The 12,168-nt window shown below is 42.3% G+C and overlaps 1 protein-coding gene across 2 annotated transcripts in view; it reads right to left on the bottom strand.

Moving 5' to 3' along the window:
* LOC144682768 (palmitoyltransferase ZDHHC20-B-like) overlaps window positions 1-12,168 on the bottom strand; it is a 129,971-nt gene that overhangs the window by 81,926 nt on the left and 35,877 nt on the right. For both annotated transcript variants that reach the window (XM_078545443.1, XM_078545444.1), the window contains one exon: window positions 5,196-5,290. In XM_078545443.1, the coding sequence (XP_078401569.1) occupies window positions 5,196-5,290 (95 nt within the window). The remainder of the gene's footprint in view (window positions 1-5,195; window positions 5,291-12,168) is intronic.

The raw sequence follows: 12,168 nt of genomic DNA, 5'->3' as shown, positions 1-12,168 counted from the left end.
TCATGAGATATGGCATTTCAGCCAAGGCCAGCATTTGCTGCCCATCCCTAAATGCCCTTGAACTGAATGGCTTGCTAGGACATTTCAGAGGGCAGTTAAGAATCAACCACATTGCTGTGGGCCTGGAGTCACGTGTAGGCCAGGACGACAGATTTCCTTCCCTAAAGGACATTAGTGAACCAGATGGGTTTTTACAACAATCGACAATGGTTTCATGGTCATCATTAGACTTTTAATTCCAGATTGTTATTGAAAAAGGAATTAAACCGGACGGACACTCAACATCAGCCAAGGCACCAGAAATGACAACAGCAATCTCAGCTCTGCCAACCCTGCAAGTCCTCCTTACTAACATCTGGGGGGCCAGTGCCAAAATTGGGAGAGCTGTCTCACAGACTAGTCAAGCAACAGCCTGACAGTCATCCTCATTGAATCATACCTTACAGGTAATGTCCCAGACTCCACCATCACCATCCCTGGGTATGTCCTGTCCCACCAGCAGGACAGACCCAGCAGAGGTGGCGGCAGAGTGGAATACAGTCAGGAGGGAGTTGCCCTGGGAGTCCTCAGCGTCGACTCCGGACCCCATGAAGTCTTGTGGCATCAGGTCTAACATGGGAAAGGAAACCTCCTGTTGATTACCACATACCATCTCCTCCTCAGCTGATGAATCAGTGCTCTTCCATGTTGAACACCACTTGGAGGGAGCACTGAGAGTGGGAAGGGCACAGAATATACTCTGGGTGGGGGAACCTCAACGTCCACCACCAAGAATGGCTCGGTAGCACCACTACTGACCGAGCTGGCTGAGTCCTAAAGGACATAGCTGCTAGACTGGTTCTGTGGCAGGTGGTGAGGGAACCAACAAGAAGGAAAAACGTACCTGACCTCAGCCTCACCAACCTCCCTGCTGCAGATGCATCTGCCCATGACAGTATCGGTAGGAGTGACCGCCACACAGTTGTTGTGGAGGCGAAATCCTGAATTCACATTGAGGATACCCTCCATCATGTTGCGTGGCACTACAACCGTATTAAATGGAATAGATTTCAATGAGATCGAGCAACTCAAACTGAGACACGGGCATCCATGAGGAGCTGTGAGCCATCAGCGGCAGCAGAATTGTACTAGAACACAATCTATAACCCCATGGCCCAGCATATCCCCACTCTAGCATTACCATTAAGCCAGGGGATCAACCCTGGTTCAATGAAGAATGTAGGAGGGCATGCCAGGAGCAGCACCAGGCATACCTAAAAATGAGGTGTCAACCTGGTGAAGCTATAACACAGGACTACTTGCGTGCCAAACAGCATAAGCAGCAAGTGAGACAGGGCTAAGCGATCCCACAACCAACGGATCAGATCTAAGCTCTGGAGTCCTGCCACATCCAGTCGTGAATGGTGGTGGGCAATTAAACAGCTCACTGGAGGAGGTGGTTCCACAAATATCTCAATCCTCAATGATTGAGGAGCCCATCACATCAGTGCATAAGATAAGACTGAAGCATTTGCTACAATCTTCAGCCAGAAGTGCCGAGTGCATGATCCATCTCGGCCTCCTCCAGGGTTCCTCAGCATCACAGATGCCAGTCTTCAGCCAATTTGATTCACTCCGCGTGATATGAAGAAATGGCTGATGACATTGGATACTGCAAAGGCTATGGGCCCTGACAATATTCCGGCAATAGTACTGAAGAATTGTGCTCCAGAACTTGCTATGCCCCTAGCCAAGCTGTTCTAGTACTGCTACAACACTGGTATCTACCTGGCTATGTGGAAAATTGCCCAGGTATGTCCTGTACACAAAAAGTAGGACAAATCCAACCCGGCCAATTACCGCCCCATCAGTCTACTCTCCATCATCAGTAGAGTAATGGAAGGGGTCATCAACAGTGCTATCAAGCAGCACTTGCTTAGCAATAACTGGCTCACTGATGCCCAGTTTGGGTTCCGCCAGGGCCACTCAGCTCCTGAACTCATTACAGCCTTGGTTCAAACATGGACAGAAGAGCTGAACTCCCAAGGTGAGGTAAGAATGACTGCCCTTGACATCAAGTCAAGAGTGTGGAGTCAACGGCAATCAGGGGGAAAACGCTTCCGCTAGTTGGAGTCATACCTAGCATAGAAGGAAGGTTGTTGCAGTTGTTGGCGGTCTGTCATCTCAGCTCCAGGACATCACTGCAGAAGTTCCTCAGTCCTCAGCCCAACCATCTTTAGTTGCTCCAGCAATGACCTTCCTTCCATCATAAGATCAGAAGTGGGGATGTTCGCTGACGATTGCAAAATGTTCAGCACCATTCGCGGCTCCTCAAATACTGAAGCAGTCTATGTCCAAATGCAGCAAGACCTGGACAATATCCAGAATTGGGCTGACAAGTGGCAAGTAACATTCACACTACACAAGTGTCAGGCAATGACCATCTCCAACGAGAGAGAATCCAACCATCGCCCCTTGATGTTCAATGGTATTACCATCACTGAATCCCCCCACTATCAATATGTTGGGAGTTACCATGGACCAGAAACTGAACTGGACTAGCCATATAAATACTGTGGCTACAAGAGGTCAGAGGCTAGGAATAGTGTGACGAGTAACCCACCTCCTGACTCCCCAGAGCCTGTCCACCATCTACATGGCACAAGTCAGGAGTGTGATGGAATACTCCCCACTTATCTGCATGAGTGTAGCTCCCACAACACTCGAGAAGCTTCACACCATCCAGGACAAAGCAGTCTGCTTGATTGGCACCACATCCATAAACATTCACTCCCTCCACCACTGACGCACAGTAGCAGCAGCGTGTACCATCTACAAGATGCACTGCAGGAATTCACCAAGGCTATCTTCGACAGAACCTTCCAAACCCATGACCACTACCGTCTAGAAGGACAAGGGTAGCAAATAAATGGGAACATCACCACCTAGAAGTTCCCTACAAGTCACTCACCATCCTGACTTGGAAATATATCACCGTTTCTTCAATGTCACTGGGTCAAAATCTTGGAACTCCCTTCCTAACAGCACTGTGGGTGTACTCACACCACATGGACTGCAGCGGTTCAAGAAGGCAGCTCACTACCACCTTCTCAAGGGCAGCTAGGGATGGGCAATAAATGCTGGCCCAGCCAGCGAAGCCCACCTCCCATGAATGAAGAAAAATAAATCTTAAAAACAATCCCAGCCACTTCCAGATTTAACAAAGGCAGGATGGGGTTGACAGGAGTGGGGGAGATAAGGGTGGCAACCAATTTGCTCTCAGGTGGTGGGTTGACTGTTTAACTATTTAGAGAACCACACCATCCCTTCAAACACAGCTGCTGACCTCCTGTTTCTTGGGAGTGCAGTCTCTTCGAGAGTGTTCCCTGCCTGACAAGGAGCCAAGCCCGGTAAATCAGGTTGGTTTCTGGGTGACTACCAGGTTTTCTGAACAAAATTCCTCCCTGCTCTCCCACTCCTGGAACCTGCCCCAGTTAATAAGGGAGCAACAGACTAACCAGGAAGTATAAACTTGAATTATAAATTAGACCATGTACAGAAAATGAAATCATAACTGGGGACAAAAGATGGGATTAAGGGAGATGGTGATAAAAGAAACAGACAGTAAAACTAAAACTTATTTAATTTTTCCTTAAACTTCCAACACTGAATGCTGCAGAAGTGAAACTCCACATTTGTAAAATTAAATTTTCAGGGCTAGGGAGGTTGGTTGGCAATAATTATCACTGATCACGTCATTAAAAATTCACCAGCCATGTTAAGTGGGTTAACTGGCGCAACTGCACACTCTTACATAGATTTCAATACTGAGTCTATTGGCAAGATGCTGTAATGGTGAAGCCTGTGAAGGAGCAGGGTAATTCACAACCCAACTCCTTGGTTTCTGCATTTAACTGTACACATGAACTCCGGAAACTGCTGTCTGATTTACCCCACAATAAACAGTGAGTGCTGATAGCCTCACCATTATTCTCAACACAATATCTGTGCCATTATTTGGCAAAATACTCACTTATTCATATATCGCTCAACACAGACAGTCCATGCCTTTTTTAACCCCTTTCATTTCTGGTGTTAACTTTGCTGATGACCTGTTGACACTGTAGTGTTGATTGCTGCAATCCTAGCTCTGCATTTAATCCTTAAATGGAGAAGTTAAGAATACCTGGAGGTTACCTTCAAACCATCTAACTAGGTAATTTAAAAATATTGTTGAGCAAAACTCCCACATCATAGTTTCTTTTCCATTGAAGGTTACCCTCATCTCAGAGAAACTGTCATTTTGGATTCCCAAATTAAAGAAAATTGATATTGGATAACCTATAGAAACTTCTTTAGCCAGAGAGTGGTGAATCTATGGAATTCATTGCCACAGAAGGCTGTGGAGGCCAGGTCACTGAGTATATTTAAGACTGAGATAGATAGGTTCTTGATTGGTAAGGGGATCAAAGGTTACAGGGAGAAGGCAGGAGAATGGGGTTGAGAAACTTATCAGCCATGATTGAATGGCGGAGCAGACTCGATGGGCCGAATGGCCTAATTTCTGCTCCTATGTCTTATGGTCTTATGGTCTATAAAGTGAAGTTGAGAGATTAAATTTACATCAACATGCTTTCTGACGCTGGTGTTTAATGGTATAGAAACTAGAAAATTTCAGTAGCAATTGAGGTCATAGAAGAACTCAACCAGTACTGAAACGTCTCTGCTTGAATGTGTCCTGAACAGCATGCAGAATTTGCCGTCTCCATGAATTCCCTTTCGAGTCACTTTCTGGCTGTTCTTATAGCCCGCATGAAGCACAAAAAAATTTCCCAATTTGTGAAGAGTCTATAAAGGTTTTAACAATACCTATATAATTGATTGAAGGCAAAACAGTGAGAACGAGAGAAAATACCTTAGACTTAACATATTATTTTAATGATCATCACTGAATACTCAATAATGCCAGAAAGAAAATACTGATTGACAAATGGTTGGATCTCAGTCCTAACCTCTAATATATTGAGTTAGAATCTGATGTAATTGCCATTTTTATTGACTCTCTCAAAATTCAGACAGTTTACGGAGAAATTCCCAGTCTCCATATTTAATATTTTATATTCCATTTCTTTATTATAATTAGCATTTTTCTGAATTTTCAAATTAAAATCACTTATAGAATTAAAATAAATGTTCTTGGGCAATATAGCACTCACCTCTTTTGATGGATTGGCTGGGCATGTAAAAATGGTCTTCCAATAGGACCACACAAACATGACAAAAGATAGATGGAACACCACAAGGTAGATAACTGAAACAGAGAATGAAATAAAGCGTTTTAAGGTTAGTAAAACTTGCAATGCTCTATCGTTGGCAACGCATCCTTTGCAGAAGTCCAAACTACAAGAAGATTCCAGAACCACAGAAACTTGCAACATATTCAGCATACTGGCTCTTCCAGCTCTTTGCCAGAGCATTTTAAAATTAATCCCAGTGCCCTGTGCCTCCCCCTCCAGAAAAAGATTATCCAACTTTCCATTAAAAATGTAACATTCCCTGTGGTGAAGCATTACATGCTTAAACAACTCTGTATAAAAAGAAATTTCTGCCATTTATAAAGCACCTTTAACATAGATGACCTAAAGTACTTTGCAGAAACTAAAAGGAAAGAAAATTAAGAGAAGGAAAGAAAATTAAGATAAGGAAATGGAGAGATAGACCAGGGAGTGTAATTGAAAGTTTAGTTAAAAAGATGGGATTACGGTATTTTTTTTAAGAAGCAGGGAGATTGAAATATAAAGGGGTTTAGGTTGGGATTTCCAAAAAAAGAAAGCCTGAGGTGACAGAAGGTCTGCAACCAATGAAGAGCGAAAGGGTGGGGAGGTATACACAATAGGTCAGAATTGGAGGACCAAAGGATGCAAAGTGATATATATATATATATATATATATATATATATATATAAAACTGGAGGAAGTTGCAGTGATAGAGAGGGGCAAAACACTGGAGGGATGGTAATAGAAGCCACTGGGGAAGATATGTAAGCTGCATTTACACAGGTCGGAGTTAAACCATGTAATGGCAGTCCCACAAAGCTGGACAGTGGAGCAGAGGCAACGAAGGAGGATTGTGTCTAATGTTACGGAGAAGTCAAGGGCGACAATGAATAACACACATAGTAATAATCATAAAGGCTGTCACTCAAAATTTTAGCTAGGTTAGTACTGGTGAAGGAATTCTAATAGTCAATTTTGGGGGAAATTAGGTATAGTTAGGACGTGACAATATTAATGGAAATGGAGATTAGAAATGAGCTAGGAACTGGAGAGGACAAATAGATCAGGTTTTTGAAGGGGAAGATGATGACAAAGGATTTCAGGGAGATTAATGTTGTTGGAAGAAAGGGAGCCCTTTAAAATGTCAGTTAACACAGAGACCAGGAGATGTAATTAAGCAATCAACAGTTTAGTGGAAAGGGGATCAAGGGAGCAGGGGATGGGTTTTGTGAAAGAAATGTGTTGAGAAAGCAAAGGTTGAGTTAAGGGAAAAACTGTGCAGGAACAGGGCATTAGTTAAAGCAGGTGGGAGACTGAGGGAAGTCACATGAATGGTAAGCAATGGTTAGTAGAGTTGCAGAATGCCTCAATCTTGGAGATGAAAAAAATTGTGCTCTTCACACCTCATCTCCCAGATGATAACAGGGGAAATGTTGGAGGCAGTTGCCTCTTAGAATACGAGTTCTTGGGTTTCTGGATTAGCTTGAAGTAGAAGGCAGTTTTGACTGAGGAAAGCAAGGCATGGTAATGCTGGATATAACTCAGCCACATCCAGACTGGTTATGCACTCAACCTTTCAGTTTTAAATTACCATTAAATCCCCAACTAGAAGAAATAATCTTTCCTTATTTACCCCATCAAAATTCTTCATAGCTTCAAGGTCCTTTCTATACTGTGGTATTTGGAACTACACACATTACTCGAGATGTGGACTAACCATTGCGCTGCAGAAATTTATTACTCCTGTGTTCTTGAGCTCTATGTCTCCCATTTATAAACCATTCGAGAAAATTTTGTCTTAACCTTTTAAAATATTAGTTGCAGCATCCATTTTATTTTCCTATCTTTTCCCATCTCATATGACATAATATTTATAATATGAATAACATTCCTCAAAGTAAACACGAGTTGATTATAAACAGACAAATCAGAACACTAAGCCCTCTGCAGTCTAGGAAAAGCGCCTCCCAGGTACTAACACTAAGCCTTTTAATGGAATTATGCCTGTTACAATTGTACGAGTTAGAAGTTTAGTGTCGTTATAATAGAATCAAAGTATCTAAACATACTTTTTGTATTGGGTTTAACTGCTGTTAGTGGGTGATTAGTTTTGAAACTATACAATCCCTTTTGACTTTTATCATTCGTGACTGTGCCAACTGAATGTGTAAGAATATTTTACCTAGCCCACCTTGTAAATACTGATATGAAAACAAAAATAGCTGGAAAAACTCAGCAGGTCTGACAGCATCTGCGGAGAGGAATATAGTTAATGTTTTGAGTCCGTATGACTCTTCATCAGAACTAAGGAAATATAGAAATGAGGTGAAATATAAGCTGGTAGAGGGCTGCGACAGGTAGAGCTGGATAGAGGGCCAGTGATAGGTGGAGGCAAAGAAGAGATTGCCAAAGATGTCATAGACAAAAGGACAAAGGGGTGTTGATGGTGGTGATATTAGCAAAGTAATGTGCTAATGGTGACATTAAGGGTAGAGAGCAGGACAAGCAAGTGACAGATAGCCCTAGCGGGGGTGGGGTGGGGGGAAGGGATCGAAATCGGCTAAAAGGTGGAGATAAAACAATGGATGGAAATAAATTTAAAAATAATGGAAACAGGTGGAAAAAGAAAAATATATTTAAAAAATTATAAATTATTGGAAAAAGGGGGATCGGAAAGTGGGTGGGGATGGAGGAGAGAGTTCATGATCTGAAGTTGTTGAACTCAATATTAAGTCCGGAAGGCTGTAAAGTGCCTAGTCGGAAGATGAGGTGCTGTTCCTCCAGTTTGCGTTGAGCTTCACTGGAACATTGCAGCAGGCCAAGGACGGACATATGGGCATGAGAGCAGGGAGGTGTGTTGAAACAGCAAACGACAGGGAGGTCTGGGTCATGCTTGCGGACAGACCGAAGGTGTTCCGCAAAGCGGTCACCGAGTCTGCATTTGATCTCTCCAATGTAGAGGAGACCGCATTGGGAGCAGCGAATGCAGTAGACTAAATTGAGGGAAGTGCAAGTGAAGTGCTGCTTCACTTGAAAGGAGTGTTTGGGCCCTTGGACGGTGAGGAGGGGGGAAATAAAGGGGCAGATGTTGCACCTTCTGCAGTTGCATGGGAACGTGCCGTGGGAGGGGCTTGAGGTTTAGGGGGTGATGGAGGAGTGGACCAGGGTGTCACGGCGGGAATGATCCCTGCGGAATGCCGCCGGGGGGGTGAAGGAAAGATGTGTTTGGTGGTGGCATCATGCTGGAGGTGGTGGCATCATGCTGGAGTTGGCGGAAATGGCGGAGGATAATCCTTTGAATGCGGAGGCTGGTGGGATGATAAGTGAGGACAAGGTGGATCCTATCATGATTCTGGGAGGAGAGGAAGATATGAGGGCAGATGCACAGGAGATGGGCCGGACACGGTTGAGGGCCCTGTCAACCACCGTGGGTGGGAAACCTCAGTTAAGGAAGAAGGAAGACATGTCAGAGGAACTGTTCTGGAAAGTGGCATCTTCAGAACAGAACAGATCAGTAAATATTGATGATTACTATCCATTTATGTTACACACGCTTGGTATAGATTTTTAAGTATTGCCCAACGATAATCCTCTGTATTTGTTTGATATTGCTTTGTTTGAAGTTATAAATAACTTTGCAACCTGTTTTTAAAAGTAAAAAGCCGTTCCAAGCGCAACAGCCACAGTAAAACATATCACCCAGCAGGAGGCCTCCAAAAAGCAGACAGTCATTTAAAAGTGACTGATCTAATCAACCACACACACAGATGCAGTAAGATAAGTGTCTGATTTAATTAGGAATTCACACTAAATAAGCAAAATCTGAGACAATGAGCTAATTATGCTCACACAAAAACAAAAATTGCTGGAAAAACTCAGCAGGTCTGACAGCATCTGTGGAGAGGAAGACAGAGTTAACGTTTCGAGTCTGTAACTCTTCATCAGAATTATGCTTCCTATCCTGGAAGACTGGACATCAGGTGGTGACCATGCCTCACCTAGCCAATCAGAATCTAATCATGCACTGCCTGGACCAGAGTTCAGGGGTACCATTGGTCAGGCTGTGCTTGTGATTTGGGAAGGGTTAATAAGGCCTGCTTTTCAGTGGTACAGTGTGCAGAAAGACAAAAGAAGAATTTCGGAAGAGACAACTGAGGACCGGTATTCCATGGTGAATCAGCTGAGTCCACTGCTTTGTTAAGTGTTGCTTCTGTTGTACTTGTTTTGATAACTTAATAAATTTGTGAACTTTGTCCAAACACATTTGTATCCGGAGTGGTTTCATTTTGGTCAGGCCCTGAGTTTTGCAATTTCTGTTAAATTGGATTTCACAATCCTATACAACCTACATCATATGAAAACCAAAAGAGGAAAGGTTGGTGCTGTACATATTGTAACAAACTTAAAAAGAAATCTTACATAAGACTCTGATAAAGCAAATGCTCTTTGCAATGTACATAACCATACCCTCTAGCAAGTCTATCTTCTCTTTGATACACAGGGACTTCTGGCACAACAGAAACAGATACAAATGTCAGAATTAAAATCTGGCAATGCAACTTCCACTATGCAATACTAAACAGAATAGGCAAAGTAGAAGATGAACAACAAGGTATCAAATGTAATTCGGTTGTATGCATCACCTGCAATGGAAGTTTGCCAAATAAAATCATTAATTAATGAGAATATAGGATCCATAGCCAGATAAGACTTCTGTACTTCAACTCTTTAGCATACATATTACATTTATTTTCAAAGTAGCATGTCAATTATATAGTGCCCACGGGCAAACACATTATAGCTCACTTAATAACCTAATCTTTCAAAATTCCTTAGATTCTGGAGAAGTCCCAGCTTGGGACTCAGGTAGGCAACAAAAATGCTGGCCTAGCCACATCATATGAAAGAATAAAAAGCAGCTGATTGGAAAACAGCAAATGTAACACCTCTATTCAAGAAATGAGGGAGTTGGAAAGCAGGAAACTATAGGCCAGTTAGCCTAAAATCTGTCACGGGGAAAACGTTGGAATCAATTATTAAGGAAATAGGAGGACGACAATTAGAAAGTCATAATACCATCCATTAGAGTCAACATGGTTTCATGAGAGGAAAACTGTGTTTGACAAATTCATTAGAGTTCTTTGAGGACCGTAACAAGCAGGATGAATAAAGAGGAACCAGTAGATGTAGTGTATTTGGATTTCCAAAAGACATTCGATAAGATGCCACATAAAAGGTTATTGTACAAGATAAAAACACATGGTGTTGGGGGTAATATATAGCACGGATACAGAATCGGCTAAATAACTAGGAAACAGAGTCTGACTAAAGTGGTCATTTTCAGGTTGGCAAACTTTAACGAGTGGAGTGCCACAAGATTAGTGCTGGGGCCTCAACTATTTACAGTCTATATTAATGACTTGGATGAAAAGACCGAGTATACTGTAGTCAAATTTTCTGATGATATAAAGATAGATAGGAAAGCATGTTGTAAGGAGGACACAGAGTCTACAAGGGATATAGCTTGGTTAAGTGAGTGGGCAACATTTGACAGGAGTATAATGTGGGAAAACATTTTTCCAGTTGAATAGGAAGAATAGAGAAGACATTATCTAAATGCAGAGGGACTGCAGACTGCTGCAGTATAGAGGGATCCGTGTGTCTTGTACATAAATCACAAAATGTCAGCAAGCAAGGTAAATGAAATGTTGGCCTTTATTACAAAGGGGATAGACTATAAAAATAGGGAAGTCTTGTTGCAGTTATGCAGGGCATTGACGAGGCTACGCCTAGAGTACTGCATACATAGTTTTGGTCTCCTTATTTAAGTAGGGATATATTTCCATTGGAGGCAGTTCAGAGAAGGTTCACTAGTGTTATTCCTAGGATGATGGGGCTGTCTTATGAGGAAAGGCTGAGCAGGTTGGATCAATACTCATTGGAGTTTAGAAGACTGAGAAGATCTTGAATGAGACATATAAGATTCTGAGGGGGCTTGACAGGGTAGATGCTGAGGATGTTTCCTCCCATGTAGGAATCTAGGACTAAGGAGGGATATACTTACATTGGAGGCAGTTCAGAGAAGGTTCACTGGTTGATTCCTGGGATAAAACGGTTATCTTATGAGGAAAGGTTGAGCAGGTTGGGCCTGTATTCATTGGAGTTTAGGAGTATATGAGGTGATCTTATTGAAACATATAAGATTCTGAGGAGGCTTCATAGGGTGTTGCTAATAGGATGTTTCCCCTCATGGGGGAATCTACAACAAGGAGGCGCAGCTTCAAATGGAGATGAGGAGGAATTTCTTCTCTCAAGGGGTCATTCATTTTTAGAATTTTCTTCCCCAGACAACAATGGAAGCTGGGTCATTGAATATATTCAAGGCAGAGTTAGAAAGGTTTTTGATCTGCAAGGGAGTCATGGGTTATGGGGAACAGGCAGGCAGGAAAGTGGAGCTAAGGCCACAATCAGATTAGCCATGACCTTATTGAAAGGCGGAGCAAGTTTAAAGGGCTGAATGGCCTACTCCTACTTATGTTCTACATTAATATGTTCTGTATACTTTGCAGCATATTAACCTAGAAAATCTGATACTGCATAAAAGCCCTTCCACCCTATCCTTAGTGGGCTAAATTGCTAAAAGGAATTAACTTCAACAAATATCACATTATAGAAAATCAAACTACTAGATTACTGACAGCCTAACAAATTATAAGCAACTTCTTCTGCAACAATAGTATTAGCCATGTTCCAATGGACAGCTGGCATTACAATTCAACACTATAAAACAATCCAAATGCTCCAAATTTGCTAGTTGGTAATAAAATTTGGTAGTAATATACAAAGCAAATACTACATTATATTTACAAAGGCATCCAATTGTAGAACACAGGGCAAGAAATTTAGTTTGTA

This window comes from Cetorhinus maximus, chromosome 7, assembly GCF_964194155.1.
Source record: "Cetorhinus maximus chromosome 7, sCetMax3.hap1.1, whole genome shotgun sequence".
NCBI classification, from domain to species: domain Eukaryota; kingdom Metazoa; phylum Chordata; class Chondrichthyes; order Lamniformes; family Cetorhinidae; genus Cetorhinus; species Cetorhinus maximus.
Note: the sequence above shows the minus strand (reverse complement) of the source record. Positions and strands in the feature narration are given on the sequence as shown.